This window comes from Leuciscus leuciscus (assembly GCF_965113295.1).
Source record: "Leuciscus leuciscus genome assembly, chromosome: 13".
NCBI classification, from domain to species: Eukaryota; Metazoa; Chordata; class Actinopteri; order Cypriniformes; family Leuciscidae; genus Leuciscus; species Leuciscus leuciscus.
In genome coordinates, this window is record NC_138737.1 from 5,523,549 (window position 1) to 5,541,806 (window position 18,258).

Sequence of the window (18,258 nt, forward strand, 5' to 3'; positions counted from 1 at the left end):
ACATTGTATATAATCAGACATGAAAAACAATGAATTAGATATTTTCATGATTTTTAAGTATTTTATCTTACATTGATTACAAAAGTTTTGGTGTTTTTGAAAAAAAAAAAATCAAATACTACATGGATGGAAAATCCAGCGCTGCATTTTGCAGTTGCAGTGATACTGCAGTGACAGAAGGGGGCGATAAAGGACCATTGCATGCATGAACCTACAAGATATAAATAAATAAGGGTATACAGAGTAAGTCAAAGAGAAAATTCAGAGTCTTGGCAATTTATATACATATTTGTATATGCACAAAAGCAGACCAGTACAAATCATACGCACATGAAAATCACTGTCATTAATTTATGAAAGAAACCCCAAGAGGTCCAGTGAAGTAATCCATCCGTTTCGATCTGTGTTTAAACATCAGTCAGATGCATGATATATATTGTAGGTTTCATGAGTTTGTTGCAATTGCAAATGGAGAAGTATCCAGAGTAGAAGAGGCCCTTAAAATGTCTTTTAAATTCAGAAATTCATCAGTCCTAATACTTTAAGTCCAGTTACTTCTTCCTACACACAAGCGTCCATCCATCCTCCTGTTCCTCCTGACTGGTGTCCTGTGGAAGCTCCATCACTGCTGTGCTGTTGACTGATGCTCCCGCTGCGCCTCCGTCACAGTCCATAGCCTGAGGGGAAACAGCCAGTGAGATGATCACTACCTTAAAGAGGACGTTTGGATGTAGTACGCAAGTCAAAATGTTCACACGCAGATTATTTATTCATCTATCGACACGCACATCTATATAAAAAATATACAATACCAGTCAAAAGTTTGGAAACATTACTATTTTTAATGTTTTTGAAAGATGTCTTATACCCATCAAGCCTGTATTTATTTGAATACATATGCTGATTTATTATCAATGTTGGAAACAGTTGTGTTGCTTGATATATTTTTTATAACCTATGATACTTTTTTCAGGATTCATTGATGAATAAAAAGTTAAAAAGAACAGCATTTATTCAAAATAGAAATCTTTAGTGAAAACTCAGCTTTGCATCACAAAAATTAATAATTTAAAGTATATTAGTATAGAAAAACATTATTTTAAACTGTAATATTTCACAATATTACTGTTTTTTCTGTATTTTTGATCAAATAAATACAGTCTTGATGAGCAGAAGAGACTCTTTTTTAAAAAACATAAAATATAGTTCTCTCTCTCTCTCTCTGTCTAATATATATATATATACACACACTGTACCTCTTGATCTTCACACTCATCATCATGATCATCATCATCATCCGGTGTTTTGGCAGGTGTGGCCTTTGCCCTGCCAGCGCTCTTCTTCAGAATCAGCTGGTTGATCTGCTCTCTGACGTCCGTCAGTTTGCCCTGCTGACACTGCTGGAACATCACACACACCTTCTGTGCCACCTGAGCAAGAGCAAGACCAGAAGAGTTTCACAAACACACATTACCATCTGAACACAGATGTGATCCTGATCTACTCAGAGCAAGCAAACCTGAGGCAAGCTGCCATCGTCCACCATCGTGTCGAATTCATTGTTCATGAGGTGTGAGATGAAATCCTCCACTTCATCCTGCAGCAGCTCATCTGTGGAGAAACACACACCACAACATATCCGTGTTAGTGGGACAGAACATATCCTACAGTGTTTGTGGGACAGAACATATCTTACAGTGTTAGTGGGACAGAACATATCCTACAGTGTTAGTGGTGGGACAGAACATATCCTACAGTGTTAGTGGGACAGAACATATCCTACAGTGTTAGTGGTGGGACAGAACATATCCTACAGTGTTAGTGGGACAGAACATATGCTACAGTGTTAGTGGGACAGAACATATCCTACAGTGTTAGTGGGACAGAACATATCCTACAGTGTTAGAGGAACAGAACATATCCTACAGTGTTAGTGGGACAGAACATATCCTACAGTGTTAGAGGAACAGAACATATCCTACAGTGTTAGTGGGACAGAACATATCCTACAGTGTTAGAGGAACAGAACATATCCTACAGTGTTAGTGGGACAGAACATATCCTACAGTGTTAGTGGTGGGACAGAACATATCCTACAGTGTTAGTGGGACAGAACATATCCTACAGTGTTAGTGGGACAGAACATATCCTACAGTGTTAGAGGAACAGAACATATCCTACAGTGTTAGTGGGACAGAACATATCCTACAGTGTTAGTGGGACAGAACATATCCTACAGTGTTAGTGGGACAGAACATATCCTACAGTGTTAGTGGGACAGAACATATCCTACAGTGTTAGAGGAACAGAACATATCCTACAGTGTTAGTGGGACAGAACATATCCTACAGTGTTAGTGGGACAGAACATATCCTACAGTGTTAGTGGGACAGAACATATCCTACAGTGTTAGAGGAACAGAACATATCCTACAGTGTTAGTGGGACAGAACATATCCTACAGTGTTAGTGGTGGGACAGAACATATCCTACAGTGTTAGTGGGAATCATTTGACGGGTCTGACCGTTGTCGTTGAAATACTGCTGCAGCGCGTCCACCATCCACTCCGCTTTCTGCTGACTATAAGCTCCACCAAAACCATTATCGACCGCGATCTGGGAGAAAAACACTGAGCTCGTTAAACCCGGAATGCATTACATCTATAAATCAGAAGTTGGTGCAGCCGCTGCCAGGATGAAGATCAAATCCAGCTGAACATATTCACTATTCCTCTGCAAAAAGACTAAATATCGCGACAAGACGACGTGACCTAAAGCAAGGGCACTACATATATGTTTACTGTAGAATCATTTCTTGTTTATACTTTGAAGCGCTAACATGCTAACCTGTTAGCAGTCAGATTTATGAATATTAAAGTGAAAATTGCCTAATAATATGACAATATTCAACGATTAATATATTTTTCGGAATGTAAAGTTATGAATGTACTAACTTGCAGCACTGGCCACGTTTCCAAAACAGCCCGAACTGCCTCACTGAACAATTCACGTGTGGAAGATGTGAGCGGCGCCATCTTGAAAATCTACAGACCTGAAGAGTCGATTACAGATTTCAGAGGCTGGCGGTGAATAAGGCAAAATAATCAATCACAGAAACCGCTTTACCAGTAACTTGATGTTTAGTGAAAGTAGCCTTTATGCATTAAAAACCCCTTGCTATAACTGTACGAATTTCCATGCGTATGTATCTATCTATCTATCTATCTATCTATCTATCTATCTATCTATCTATCTATCTATCTATCTATCTATCTATACACTATACACATTTGATATATATAGTCATATATAGCAGAAAAGCATTTATATACCCCTAGAAGACAAAAGTAGACCCATAGAAGACACAAATAATAGGACCTGGTACAAATTATTATTCAGAAATGTACATACCTTTATTGAATTGTATATCTTTGATACAATAAATGAACAGAATAATAACATTTTTAAAGATGAGTCTGGGAATACTGGGGTTATAAGTATGAGGGTTTTATTATAACAGTAATTCTCTGCAGTAAAACTGGCTCAGTAAGAAACACAAAGCAGGGTGTCAGCATTATAACATTCCTCGGAAAAATTAAACACCAACCCATGCAAGGCTTCGGATAACTTTGGCATTGACCAATAGCAAAAGCTGAAAAGCAGTCAACAAATCAAGCTGCTGTATAATACATGTTGAGGCGCATATTAACTACTCAGAAATCTTCAAATGAGAAAGAACTGCGGTGATTTATGCAGTGAAATTCTCATTTTAAATATGTGGCTGCTAAGAACATCACAAAAATATTGTCAATGCACAATGGAAGGACTTTATATGGATATTAAATAAGTTGTTCTGTCACTTTTCAGGTTCATCCTGGTGGTCATCTGTGGTCATCTGTGTGAGCCGTGTATGTAATCAGAAATATACGATTTCCTCCAAGGATAACACTTAAAACATAAGTGTGAGGAAGGGTTTGTATTTTTAAAATATGGTCATATTGATGGGTCATATTTCATAGGGGAATCAGTTTGGTGCCATTTCTCTTGGTTATTTGATTTATCGACTGTATTCACAATGCAAACAAACTTTTCATTCCAAAATTAATCAGTTTTCATATCTGTATTTTTATTATTATTTTTTTTTCACTGAATCTGAAAAGGCACATTTAAAAGTTGCTCTAAAACCAAGTTTGTTTATACCTTTTGTATTTGCATATACATTTTATAGAAGTGCCTGAACACACAAAAACTCGTGCATATACTAGTCAATATTAAGCCATCTTTATTTGTGAAAAATGAACGAGTCCAAATATGGGTGATATACAAGTTGAGATTTTTATAGTTTGTTTGTTTGGGTTTTCAGGCTATTTTAAAATAAATCCACAAGCTGACAAAGGACTTGTAAGAGTGAGTGACCTGTTGTGTCACTAATTGTCATTAATGTACTAATCAATATAATAAGCTTTTTTAAAAGGTACTGTTGTGGCTGATCTGATAATGTGTGGATATTGGGAATTGTTTTCAATATGTAATGAACATACAAACAATGTATGAATTAGTGCTGTCAAATCGACTTACCACATCTAACAAAGGTTTGCGCTTGCGTGTGTGTGTGTGTGTGTGTGTGTGTATGTGTGTGTATGTGTATACACAAACATACAAACATTTATGTTAGATGCAATTAATCGTGGTTGATCGATTTGACAGCACTAATATGAATATTATTACATTTAAATAAGAGTTACAAAAATGTAAGTTTTGACATTGATTATATTGCCAGCAAAAATGATTCACATTTGTTCTGCTCAACCTGAATGTTTTACAGCTTGTTTGTGCCAATGTTCTCCATCCACGTCTTGCTTTATAATTGACATAATTGGTTGCAAATGAGCATTCATACAAGCAACATGAAGAAACAGTCGGTCATTGTTGTGTAGTGTAATTATTGGTAAAGGTTTTCCATTTCGACATACTTCTGAACCACATATTCTAGTGTGAAAAGATTCGACTATTGCAATAAAGAATTCAAAGATTAAAAAGAATAGAGGGAAGAAGAGGAGTTTTCAACAATGCATCAAACAATTGTTATTTGCGGTTAACATCTCTAGACTCAAACGAGTGACCACTCATATACGCAAACTTATTAACTTACTGTCAATCAGAAAATATACTATGGCTATCTTGAGAGGATTGCCTGCATTAGATATCCTTGAGATGTGAGATGTGCATTAACAGTGAGTATTGCTTAATGTGTTTGTTTAAACTGCTTTTAACATATTTATATAACAGCAGACCTCATTGCTCCCTTCATGCCTTCACACATGGACAAACGCCAACTGGAGAAGAGCAGTAAAATGGCTAAAAATCCACAAAACTTTGGGCTCTTTTAGTGTATACAATTGCAAAATAAAAAAAGCTAAAGCAAATAATACTGTACTGATCAATTATCAAGTTTTGTTTGGCATAAAATGCCATTTCAAAAAGGTTGAGTTGTACAAAAGAAACATACTGAAAACCGTATGAAGTCCATATGGGCTCAAAGTGTCTCCATGTATAAAAGCATTTCACCTGCAATCATATCAAAACCTCCCTTATTCGATTCCTCATACAACGGGCAATGGGAGTTTTTGCATGACAATTTCTGGCATTGTTTGCTTTTTGTATATTTAACAACATGCAAATGCTTACCGAAAATCAGTATCAAATTCTTTTCAAATCAAGAGGGTTTTGGTATTAAAAAAAAAAAAAAAATTATTGCGTAAAATTAGCAATTATTGCGCAGTAATGATGAACAGTTGGCTTCCTCTCAACCACTGAAGCCCTTTCACCGCAATCCATCCGCATTCCAGATGAAAGCTTTATGAGCCGTTGTCATCCTTATGAACTAACAAACATCGAAACCAAATATCTACAACCACGTGAGTCTCCTATGGTAGTAACGTCTGGTTACTACATATTATTAAAAAAAAAAGAAAAAGAGAACATAATGAACATCAATGATAAGTATAACAAAAAAGATATTTTTCTTTGCTTTAAAAATTATACATTATTAGGAGGATCTTCTCATTGCACTCTCCACACCTCTGATCTTCAAAAACATTCTAAGGCTATTTACAAAGTACCACAGTCTTCAACTTTACAACACTGCCATGCAAGTCTGCATTCCCCCCTCTCTCTCTCTCTCACACACACACACACTGTATGCAGCACTGGTATTCACAGGTCATCTCCAGCAGGAGGAAGGGAAGTCACAATCTATCACCAGACCAAACTTTTTGGGATTGCTTGAATTCATTTTTAAAAAAATTATATATTTACTAAAATATCATAACTTAATATCAAGTCTAAAACACCTCTGCATTCAGCTCTAATGGGGTGAATCTTGCAACAACAACAACAACAAAAAAAATCCAGTCTCATTTCACACTAAAATAGAGAAAATAAAACAAGACATTATATTTTGCATTAAAACAATAAAGCTTCTTATTTAGGAACTTTTTTGTCTTTTCCATGGTGACATTATTTTTTTTTTAGACATTTATTATTTGACAATTAAACACATTTCCACTCTAATTACTGTAATGCGCCTGGAAGTTTTAGTCATTTTCTTAATACAGTAAATAATGCTGTATTACAGTAAAAAGTAGCTGTGAAATGTACATCAGCAAAGACGGTATAACAAATACTACCATATATATAGAGAGATATATGCTTTTAAAAAAATACAATATATTAAATACGCTGTATAAAAAGGTTGTAATTTAAATTATATTCTCACTGTAAAGGAATACGAATTTGGGGATTCATTGGTAATGAAAATAATGTCACAATGCAAAACTAAACAAAACAAAAATATGAATGGTCCTAAAAATAGGCTGTGTTTTCTTCAAGCAAAATAAAATGTATTATTTCTCTCTCTTTTGGTGTAAAATATGACCTGGACTTTTTTCCCCCCCAGCGATTCACCCAATAATCACATTTGTGGGACTGCATAAATCGCAGACATTGTGCAGAGAGGCCCTGATTCGTACATGCCAGGGGACGGTAGCGTGTTAAATTTGCGGTGTGTCACGCGACACCAATGCGCTCTAAAACCTGCGGAGTATGAACAACCGGGGCGAGACGCGGAACATTATCCACCGCACTCAGCTGTTCTGCAGAGTGACAGAAACCTGAGCCCGATACAAGTCGACCGGTTCTCCGCATGCGCCCGGGCATCCCCCAGAGTTCTCATCACCCTGACTGAACCGACGGAGAATTGAGCTTGGGTTTCAAACTAGTGACAGCCCAAAGAGCCGCGGTAATGGAAGAGTTATCAACAAGGCCTGAACTAGGCATCCGGAGGAAATGCGTCGGGACTATCCGAGGCTTTCCTTAATGCAACACAAACATAAGTTGCTTTGCACAAAACAATTTGTCCTTGACACAGTGCAGCTGATCGAGGGTTCACTTGAACATGATGATGGAAGTGGAAGCTCAATGCAAGTCAAACCAAGAGGGAAAGAAAGACGGCATGTGGGTCTTTGGTGAAACCGTATTCTAGATTATCAAACTGTATTGCATGGCAAAAAAAACAAAACATGTAAACAACAACTTAAAAGTGAAATGATTATGCAAACAAAAGCAAAAGTTGACAGTCAATGTCATCAATGTTCTGATGAATACAAAAATGAATGCATCGATTAAGGTTGACGATGATGATGATGATTGGAGAACCACTGTGTTGGCATAGTACTAAATGTTCTTTGGATGGGAGGGCTGATGACACTAATGAAGAGGACTATTATTCTGGAAGACTAGAGAAACTTGGCTTCTTCTTGACAGATATTAACAGCATTCATGACACGGTCCTTCATAAACTGGCCTTCCTTTTACATTACAATTGAGAAGTATTGCAAATAAAACAGGTTGATTTGTTTCAGTCAAAGGATGAAGTCTATGCACTCAAGCAGGTCATCCAATAACATTCTGCGTCTGATTGGTAGATTACAGCGGCGCAACCACGTCGAGAAGGTACAGCAAACAGGAAGAACATGTTTGTAATGTGTACAGGGAAGGGGGGGGGGGGGGGGGGGAGTGCATCATCATTTGAGACAAAGAAAACAAGTACACAAACCAACATCCTCAGCCTTTCCATGTAAACAACTACAGTGACCCCTTCTAAACACATAATGCCACAGGACTAGCGAATGACTCGGACGGAGAAATGAAAAACAGATATCCCTTCATCTTCACGACAGGAAACGTCTCAACGCGTCCTCTCTGTATATCGTCCGTCGTCCCCATCCCGAGTCGCCCCACGTGCCCTCAGAAGAGCAGACTCTGCCGTTGAGATATGCTGTTGACTGGAGAAAAAGAAGAGGAGGAGGACGTTTAGGCTTCATAATGGCTAAATGGTGCATGCAACATTGAGCAGGATAAAACCAAATGCACTCGTAAGGACCGTCAGAGGGTATAAAGGATCACAAGAGGGACAGAGAGAGAGAGAAAAGCAGCGCTCACTTCATTTAGAGAACTGGGCATGAGAGTAGGCGAGCTTACCAAACCCAAACACATGTCAACGTGCACCCAAACACACAGCCACCCACACATGCTCAGTCTAAAGCTCTAGAGAAGCCTGGGCTGTTTTCTTGTTTGGTGAGGAAAGATGGGTATTCAACACAGCAAGCTCCTCACCTCTGGTTTTACATTATGCTTTCTCTGTGAAGGTGATGTACATTCAAACTCATGTCCAATGCACTCCACGCATTAGTCTTAAAGTACGATCAGTTTAAGACCAGCCAAATTAAACTCACTGAGAAATTTCTCATATCACTGTATTTCCCTGACTGGCTCTGATTTACTGTTCGTAAATGTTGTCGACAGACAAGAGAGTCTGTTTTCAGTCTATCTTATGAAAGAATGAATAAACTATTAAATCTCATGAATCATGTATTTCCTTGCTGGATAGCTATAACATTACCTCACTAGCCTCAAAGACTCCACAACCACAACCCTGCTTGCCGACTTCTCTGAATGGTGGATCTTGTTTAAGGATAGTGGGTACTGGGTAGAGTAGTAGTTTACTGCAAGTTGGGTAATAAAAATGTATATTTTATTAAATGTAAGGCTTATGACTTCTGCTTAAATGATTGAGTATTTAAAAGAACTGTTGAATAATCAATTCTGATTGGTTGATCTAGTTTCATGCCTTTCATGTACTCATCTTTTACAAACTCAAATCAATGTGTCTATTAATTTATTAGGTAAGCAGCCATTTAACAAGTAGGATAACGTACAACCATGGTCATCATCACAAAATAAACCATGCTTAACTTTGGAGCTCATGGTACGTCTGTACAATACCATTAAAGTTTGTGGTCAAGATTTCCATTTTCAACTTATTTTTAAAATATATTAAAATAGATAAATGCAATATAAATGCAAAAATATTTTTTTTCATGTGATGCAAAGCTTAATTTTCAGCATCATTACTCCAGTCTTCAGTGCCACGATCCTTCAGAAATCATTCTAATATGCTGATTTGCTGCTCAAAAAACAATATTTCTTATTATTATTATTATTATCAATGTTGAAAATGTTGTGCTGCTTTTATTTTTATGGAAACTGATTTTTTTTCTTCCAGGATTCTTAGATGAATAGAAAGTTTGAAAGCACAGAATTGATATGAAATAGAAATCTTTTGTAACATTAGAAATGGCTTTACTTTCCCAACACCAGCCTTTGGCATTTCATCAGTGACTTTAACACTGTACTAGAACTCTCGGCTCATGGATTAATATTTATATTTAGAACAGACTATGTATAAACTCTGTACAAACGTTGAATAATTATAAGCTCTAGTCTGACAGCTTCATCAATTTGTGAACTGAATATATATATGAGTTATGAGTGGAGGATGAGCTCAGTTTTTTCAAACTAAATATCACGGGAGAACGGGTCTATGAACACAGATGCTTAATGAGGATGAATGTCTCGTTAAATGTTTCTAAACTGAATCAGGCAAAACCTCAGTACAATATTGTTAGATGAAAACATTCTGGTGTCAGGTTATGTTTCATTCAACAATCAATGGGAAAATCGCTAATTTTTCAAATGTTTTAACCATTTGCTGGAAAACCAACATGGCAACCCTGGTTTTGACATGCACATCATGTGGATTGCCAAAATGGACAGTAAAAGTCAGTGCACATTTTACATGTGATGGACTTATTGCATACGCAGAAAGGGAAAAAGACAGATGAGAGGGGTTGGTTTCAGCCAATTTAACATATAACAACTGCTGTGAGGATGTAGTTAGTACACCACTGTTAATGTAAGGCCCTGTTTACACCTGGTATTAAGATGTGTTTTGGTCGATCGGATCACAAGTAGACGAGGGAGACATCTCCTTTAATCCATCTCCTTTATCCACTTTCAACCACTTTTGTCCTGATTTCTTCAAGGGAAGGGTCTATGGGTAAATTAATGTATGGGCTTTATCAGATCTTTTGATCTAATGGAAAAAAAATCCGCTTGAACAATTTACATATGAACGTGCCCCGAAACAATGGAAAAACATACGGAGAGCATCAGCTTTTGTTTCTGCTCTGACAGCCGCAAGACAAGCCGAACACTGTGAGTGTGTGTGTTAGAAAGCAGGAATAGTGAGAGAACATTTTGCTTGGTACGTTTTTCATCTTCAAACCAAACTTGGGTCTCCAGCCGATAAAGTTTAAATCGCGTCTAGTTAGCGCGCCCAATGTTTACGCCTTAGGTCAGTCAGTAAGCCGAGAGGAGGAGTTTTTATGCGGCTGTTCGAACACATTCGACCACATGAGCATCTATACTAAGAAAGCAATCTGATCTAATGTGTTTAACAACCTCTGGAAGTGGTTGAAAGTGGACAAGCTCAAAATATTTTAGACCCCGTTTACACCTGTATTTAGCATCGTCCACTTATGATCCGATCGACCAAAACGCATCTTAAACAGGGCCTAAGTGTCAATGTATTGATGTGATCTGCTGGTGCAACATATCGCCTGAATGTACTCGTTTAAATCCTAATAATGATTTAAACTGATTTATTTTTAATTACAAGCTGTGCATGAGTCCATGACATCTTCAAGCCTACCTATGTCTATGTACTCTGTTCAGAGAGAAAATGTCTTTTTAAAATATGAGGAGTGATAAAGATCTTATTATGTAATTCCTGTGGGGTACAACTGGACAGTACAGATGTACAGATGAACAGGAAACTCAAGGGAAAAAATGTGGTTTTGGTGTTTGTGTCCTCCTGCCTTGAGAGGAGGGCGACAAATATGTACCTAAGGTATGCCGGAACCTTAGACATCTTTGCAAAAGCTCTGGAGTGCAGTGAAGCAAGAAAAAAAAACACACACACATCAAAGCACATACAAATAGGCAGGGGGAGAGAAAAGACAGAGAGACCGTGGGAAAAACAGAGCAGAAAACAGAGTTAGCACTGAATGAGCTGCATAATACACGGAGCTTAACAAGAACTTACTCCTGAGAATGTATAACGCATCGCTGTCAACATAAATGTGCCTTAATGAGTCTACACGAGAAATAAACTTAGAAATGTTGATGAAGAATAAAGAAAAGGATGGATGTTGAGAACAGAAAGAGATATTCAAGATCCATTTTGGACCATCACAAGTATAACGGTATATGTGATTGGATCACCTGACATGAATCTTAATTCTAGGTATATAAACCGCCCAAAATGAGGCAGTCAGAGATGAAGGATACGGTAAGAAAAGGAGAAAGATTGGGGGGTATAAAGAGAAAGAGATGGAAAGAGAGGGAGAGTAAACCAGCATCTCTCACTAGAGCAGGATGAGGAGAAAACTATTAGGATAGAGAAGATGAGCAATGCGAGGAGTATTAGAGAGCCCAGAAAGTGATGAGCATCAGAGTTCATCTCTCATATGATGGATATGAATAAATTCAGGAGGATTATGACTGGGATAATGGTATGGGATTAGTGCGGTCACCCAAGTCATATAAATGATAGGTTCTGCCTCAGAAGAACCATGTGATGTATATTACGCACTAAAATATAGCAAGAATATTTTGTTCTTATCTGATTGGCTGGCTTTATGCAATTTCCGGAATCAAGGTACACAGGTTTACACTACTAGCCAAACATTTTTACACATTAAAAGTTATTTAAGGGATTATTATTTCTTAAAACTCATCTTTGATCATCACAATAACAACTTGCTTTTGCAGTAGAGAGCAATGTAGCCAATCACAGACATGTTTGTTGGTCTCTTGTACGCAGTGGCCAATCGGGGTGTTCAATTTTGTCAGAATCCACTCACCGCTCAAAATGACTGAGTTTTTTTTTATTTCAGTGCACTCGCGAATCCTCTCATTAACAAAATGTAGACACGATGTAAATAGGAGATTAATTTAGCAGTGTAGACAACTTTATTGATTATAATGGAACCTTGTGAGTTCGCATACTGAGATGAGTGATAGCTTTTTAGTGATTATAAAGGGAGAGGTCTTGGCACGCTTTCTAAGAGGCTACAGATAATCCATTCAGAATTTGAAACAAAAAAAATTTCGACATAACGGTAATTGCTATGAATAGCCTTTGAGTAGCCTTTGGCTTGACTACGTTATCAGACAGCTAATAATGTGTTGCTAATGTTACACAAACCATGTTCCCGTTCGGAATCTTAAGAGTCAGAAAGCTGCCTTCTAAAAAATCAGCATCCTTAGAAATCATGAGAGGCAAAGCCCCGCCCCGCACATTGACAGGATTAGTTACATATTTGGTAGAAAACGGTAGAAAACATGCAGTTTCAAACCTCGTTTTTGAGACCGTTTTTAGTACACTGCAGTTTTAAGGAGAAAATACTCAGCAAAGGTGTTGACAGATGAATTTGCCCATGGTTTGCTTTAAAGCATATTAAAAACACCACATAGACATAAAAATAACATTAAAAACTTGATTTTCACCAAAAGGGGTCTTTAAACTGAATTTACGTTCCTTGTGACCATAAAAATAAGTGTGAATCTAAAGGCTTCTGCTTAAATGCTTGAAAGCTGATCTTCTGCTGAACACGATTTTGTAGAACGTTGATAACCAAAGAGTTTCAGTTCTCATTGACTTCAATGTATTTTTGTTCATACAATGAAAGTAAATGTGAACCGAAACTGTTTAGTAACCAACATTCTTCTAAATATCTTCTTTTGTGTTCAGCAGATGAAAAAGTCATACAGGTTTGGAACGACATGAGGGTAAGAAAGAGACAGAATGTACATTTTTGGGGGAATTATGCCTTTTAACGATTTCCATTATCGATTCTTATATTTAGATTAGTGGTGCAGGAAACAGAATATTTCTTCGGCATAAGAATGCAGATGTTCAAGAACCATCACCAAAATCATTCATTAAATATTGTTTTTGGATTCCCAACCCAATTGTCTGATTTCAGATCTGTTCACTTCAGAATTATATTCAAATGTCACACAAAAACATGGTTGGTCACTTTACAGCCCTTTCCTGTCTTCCTGTATGATGATGCAAGTTGAATGTCGGCCAGATTTTCACAAGACTATAAAAATTCTGACAGCTTGAGAGTAACTGACAGTTTGAGAGTAATGCCAGTTGTCGTGCTGGCGTACACAAAGGGGTCACAAACACACACAGTACACTGATGAAACTATCATCATGATTCATCATTCATTGGCCAGCGGCGCTCTGTGGTTTTACCTGATTCTGACAGAGAGTTCGTCCTCATTCCTGGCTCCTTCTCCAGCTGAATTTCTTGAAGTGCAAATATTGATGTAGCTGAGAGGGAGAAATTCAACAATTAAATGTAATACGCTGAACTGAAACAAGTGCTGAGATATAATGTTAAGGGTCAGAGTAAGCTTATTTCCACAGACTCACTTGATTCAGTGCAAATACAGAACAGCTCATACCGGCTCGGTGGAATTAAATGTCTTTTGAACTTAAGTGTGTGTATGTGTGAGACTTCTGTCTGACACTTTAATATTTCTATCTGTCAGTGTGAGGCGTGTGATCGCGCATGCATCTGTTATCTGGCACCATCATATATCTCCTCTGTGGTAGGAGATATGCGTGCGTGTGTGTGTGTGTGTGTGTGTGTGTGTGTGTGTGTGTGTGTGTGTGTGTGTGTGTGTGTATACACGTGAACTCACTGTCTGGCAGTGTGATAGTTCTCTCTCCCAGGCAGTGGAAGTACGGGTGTCTCATGGCTTCCTCTGCTGCGATCCGTTTCTTGCCCTCAAACTGAAACACAGTCCAGTGTTAGTAACTAATAACATTTCACAAAATTACTGTTTTTACTTCATTTTTGATAATAAATGCAGCCTTGGTGAGTATAAGGCAAGCTACCAAAATACACAATTATTATAGAAGTCAACCTAAAATGGCATTATTTCATCTTTTAAATGTGGTTACATTTTCTTTTAACTTAACGTGTTAAAAATTATTTGGAAGTATATTGTGTGTTCAATTATTGTATGTTAAAATGTATATTTATATTCACAGCTTTGTTTATTAGTATTTAGTATGTTACTGTAGAGTTGTTTTTGTGTTTATATATATATATATATTTTTTTTTTTTTTACTAAGAATTTTTCTTCCATAAAAAAAGAAAAACTGATTTGATTTTATCCCTCAGGAATTGATTGAATTATCAGTAGTGGGCGTTCTATATCACATATAGACCCGATCTTGAGTTTGCACAGCATTGATCTGCACCTAAATCATCATTTTTGAGGAGACTTTTCTGACTGGCGAAGGGAGTTGACCCTCAAGAACATCTCAATACATCCCAATACTTTTCAAATCTATTCATATTTCAGGCAATCTTTGGTACACTGACGTTAACCAGCATTGACTTGTGCACTGAATATTGGCAAGACTTAGCAGTATTACAACAGTAGCCTAAAACAATGAGTTAAAAGCTATTTGATAATACTATGAAATAGACTATGAAAAGTTGTTTCAAGCAGATCAAATAACCGTTATAATGAAAAACAAAAAGCACATGCTGAAGAATCATGCACAATAAAAAGTAAATTTTGATTGTAATGTTGACTTGTCAAGAGAACAGCCATATAATAAAAGTGTCATTATTAAAAATACTTTATCTTATACGTAACCAGCTGAATGAGGATATCCTACTGTAAAGCAAGGCATTCGTAGATGTGATTTCTAGAAACATGCAAACACTGTGGTTCAAACACAAGCATCCGGACCAAACTACCATAGCAACATTGGCTCATCTAATGGGGCGAGTTTGAGGTGGGACCATCCTCACCTTCTATACATTTCTATTTTAATAAATACAAATCACCTGCAGCAGTTTCGACAGAAGATCAACTCCATCATTGTCCAATCTGCAAGAGAGTAAATGCAACTTCAATAAATGACCTCCGACAGTGTCATTTGTTTTTACAACAGGAGCGGTGATGGTTTCAGGCATCGGGCCCAGAGGACAGCTGTTGTTACCGTGGAGTGTGGTTGTGGAGACAGTCAGGACGGTATCGGGGGTAGTTATAGGAGATGAATTCCTCATTAGAGGTTATTCCGGGCCAGGTCTCCTCTGTGGGCGTACCTGTGAAAAGACGCAGGAGGATTTATAAATATCACAGTGACACGCACAAAGACAAACTGTCAGATCCAGAGCCAGAAAGAGCAGAGTGAGAGAGGAGGACAGAGTGGGAGAGAGAGCAGTACCGAGCAGTTTGAAGATAAAGTGCAGCTCCTCCTCCACCGTGGAGCCCGGGAACAAGGGTCGACCTGTAGACATCTCGTAGAAGATACAGCCAACACCCCTTCAAAGAGAGACATTAAAACTATATTTAAGTTCACCTTTACAGAAGCTATGACATAAGAGATTTTACCACGGTAAAACAGAGAGCCTCATCTACAGCACCATGGTAAAATAAATCATTTTAACCAAAGTGTGCATTTGCAACCTGAACTGAATTAGAGGTAGAAGGAAAAACTATATATGTTTTAGTGTTATTTTAGTATAATTGAAATAATATTATAGTATTTATTAATGAAATGAAAATATAAAAATAAAAGCTAATTCAATTTAAATTTAGTTTAAGTTTTAGTAATTTTGTTATGTGCTTTTTGTCATTTTTTATTTATTTATTTATTATTTTTTTTCTATTTAGCTTCAGTTTATTTTTATTTTAGTTCTACTTTTTGTCATTTTAATACTTAAACTTATTTCAGTTAGGCCACATTTACACTGCAGGTCTTGATGCCCAATTCCAATTTGTTTGAAAAGCAACCCATATCCGATATCAGCATTTACACTATAAATTTGGTGAAACAACCCAAGGTTGAAATACCGACCCAGAAAAGCTTAAGCCGATAAGGAAGTAAAAACCGCACGATTTAAGATGGACTCAAACAAAAAGATAATGCAAGCTTTTTGCTTTACGCACCATCTTTAAAGGTCAGCAAAACATTGTTCTCTTGAAGTGAAAAAAAGAGGGCCCTTGTTGCAACCTGGGCAATTGTAGCAATGATTTTTAATAGTATTAGTTTACAACTACATTGAATCACACTGTCTTCATGCATAAAACTGTAGTCTGATGTATGAACATTACTCTTATGAGCGGTTTCTTTCTATGAATCACATAAAAAGACTACAAAGGTAATGTCTGAATCATTCAAATCATTGTGTGACACTGAATCACACTGTCTTCATGCATAAAACTGTAGTCTGATGTATGAACATTACCCTTATGAGCGGTTTCTTTCTATGAATCACATAAAAAGACTACAAAGGTAATGTCTGAATCATTCAAATCAATGACTCAATCCATCAGAGCCGGTTACTGAATTAACACCAGACTGAACCACAAATAATCACTCCAAAATAATCTTTTACCATGTTAGGGACTATTCACACCTAACATGTTAACAGTTCTCGATTAACACTTGTGTCAAGTTAAAAAAAAGTTAAAAAGCGTGTCTTTGGCATCTGCTGCGTGACATTAGCTGTTGTTCAACAAGTACATGGTGGAAATAGCAATAAAATAAACCTGAACTTTCAATAAAAAATATTTTTAAAAAATCAAAAAAATTATAATAGGTAATTCAACAAAAAGATATAAATTTACTAGTGATAATCAGCAGTGTTGTTATTGTTAACTAAAACTATTAAAAAACGTTTTCTGTAATTGAAATGAAGTTGTATTAAAATACAAAATAAATATTAGATGGAAAAAAAATTAAAAAAAAACTTGACTTAAACTCAGAAATGTTGCCTTGTCAACAAAATGCATTAAATAAGTTTAAGTATTAAAATTAATATTAAAAACAATGAAAAATTAAGCTATATAGAAAGAAAAAAAAATCAAAAAAAAGAAAAGCACATTACAAAAATACTATAACAAAATATTAATAAATACTATAATAGTATATAAATACCACCAAAAATAAGTGATACCACAAATAAAGTATAAATCATTAGTTGGATGCTCACCACATGTCAATCTGAGTGGAATAATCTGTGCTGCCCAATAGGATGTCAGGGGGGCGGTACCAGAGGGTCACCACCTCATTGGAGTAGGTCTTGGTGGGAATCGACTTTGCTCGTGCCAGACCTGAAGACCAAACAAAAAAACACATTTAAAAGTGCTTCAACCAGTTTCAGCAAGCTTTCTAGAGCTTTACAAGATATTATACATCAACTCCACTTAAAGGGTCATGAAACCCTAAACCAAATTTTCTGAGATTTGAACAGAGGTATGTGTGTTGAACACCATTGAAGACAATGTTAGCATCTGTTAGATTTAATAGTAGGGGGAAAATAGTAAAATTTTCATCTTCCGGGTTTAAAATCTTCATCGTGTCCACATCACAGGCTGTGACGTGGCAGAGCACTATAGTACTTTGATGACTCATCGGTGTCTCATTATTATTCATGTACTGAGTTTTCTTATCCAGTTAGAAGACACTTGCTCTTAATTATTCATTACACCACGTGGAACTTTCCAATGACAGACATGTCAAACTGTGATATCGCGTAGTAGATGAGAGAGGCAATGATGGGACGCGCGTTTGTTTTCGTGGTCCAAAAGTTCCAGTGCATCTTTCCCCGCGATGCTGCCCTGGCTAGACTCCCGCTGCAGGCGGTTGGTTGGCCATCAACCACCTACACATCTAAACTATGTGTGTGTAGCAACCATTCAACTGGAGAATGGTGGACTTAGGCCTTGTACACCAATGCAGGTTTCGTCTAGT

At 37.0% G+C, this 18,258-nt stretch overlaps 2 protein-coding genes across 3 annotated transcripts in view; both read right to left on the minus strand.

Annotated features, from left to right (window-relative positions):
- Positions 1-260: 260 nt before the first annotated feature.
- tsr2 (TSR2 ribosome maturation factor) lies at positions 261-3,077 on the minus strand. Its single transcript, XM_082189187.1, has 5 exons — positions 2,954-3,077; positions 2,525-2,615; positions 1,520-1,611; positions 1,257-1,430; positions 261-677 (listed from the first exon to the last, which is right to left on the minus strand). The coding sequence occupies exons 1-5, from the start codon at positions 3,032-3,034 to the stop codon at positions 552-554; spliced, it is 564 nt and encodes a 187-aa protein (XP_082045313.1). The 5' UTR covers positions 3,035-3,077; the 3' UTR covers positions 261-551.
- Positions 3,078-4,258: 1,181 nt separating this feature from the next.
- cdk16 (cyclin dependent kinase 16) overlaps positions 4,259-18,258 on the minus strand; it is a 35,058-nt gene continuing 21,058 nt past the window's right edge. For both annotated transcript variants that reach the window (XM_082189165.1, XM_082189166.1), the window contains 7 exons: positions 17,498-17,618; positions 15,727-15,824; positions 15,499-15,604; positions 15,344-15,386; positions 14,181-14,271; positions 13,729-13,806; positions 4,259-8,344 (listed from right to left, as the gene is read on the minus strand). In XM_082189165.1, the coding sequence (XP_082045291.1) occupies positions 8,307-8,344; positions 13,729-13,806; positions 14,181-14,271; positions 15,344-15,386; positions 15,499-15,604; positions 15,727-15,824; positions 17,498-17,618 (575 nt within the window). In that variant the 3' untranslated portion in view covers positions 4,259-8,306. The remainder of the gene's footprint in view (positions 8,345-13,728; positions 13,807-14,180; positions 14,272-15,343; positions 15,387-15,498; positions 15,605-15,726; positions 15,825-17,497; positions 17,619-18,258) is intronic.

Coding starts and splice junctions, on each gene's coding strand:
- tsr2 (XM_082189187.1), bottom strand. CDS start 3,034: ATGGCGCCGCTCACATCTTCCACACGTGAATTGTTCAGTGAGGCAGTT. Junction 1,612..2,524: donor GCAGTATTTCAACGACAACG/GTCAGACCCGTC, acceptor GTTTCTCCACAG/ATGAGCTGCTGCAGGATGAA. Junction 678..1,256: donor ATGAGTGTGAAGATCAAGAG/GTACAGTGTGTG, acceptor GTTTCCCCTCAG/GCTATGGACTGTGACGGAGG.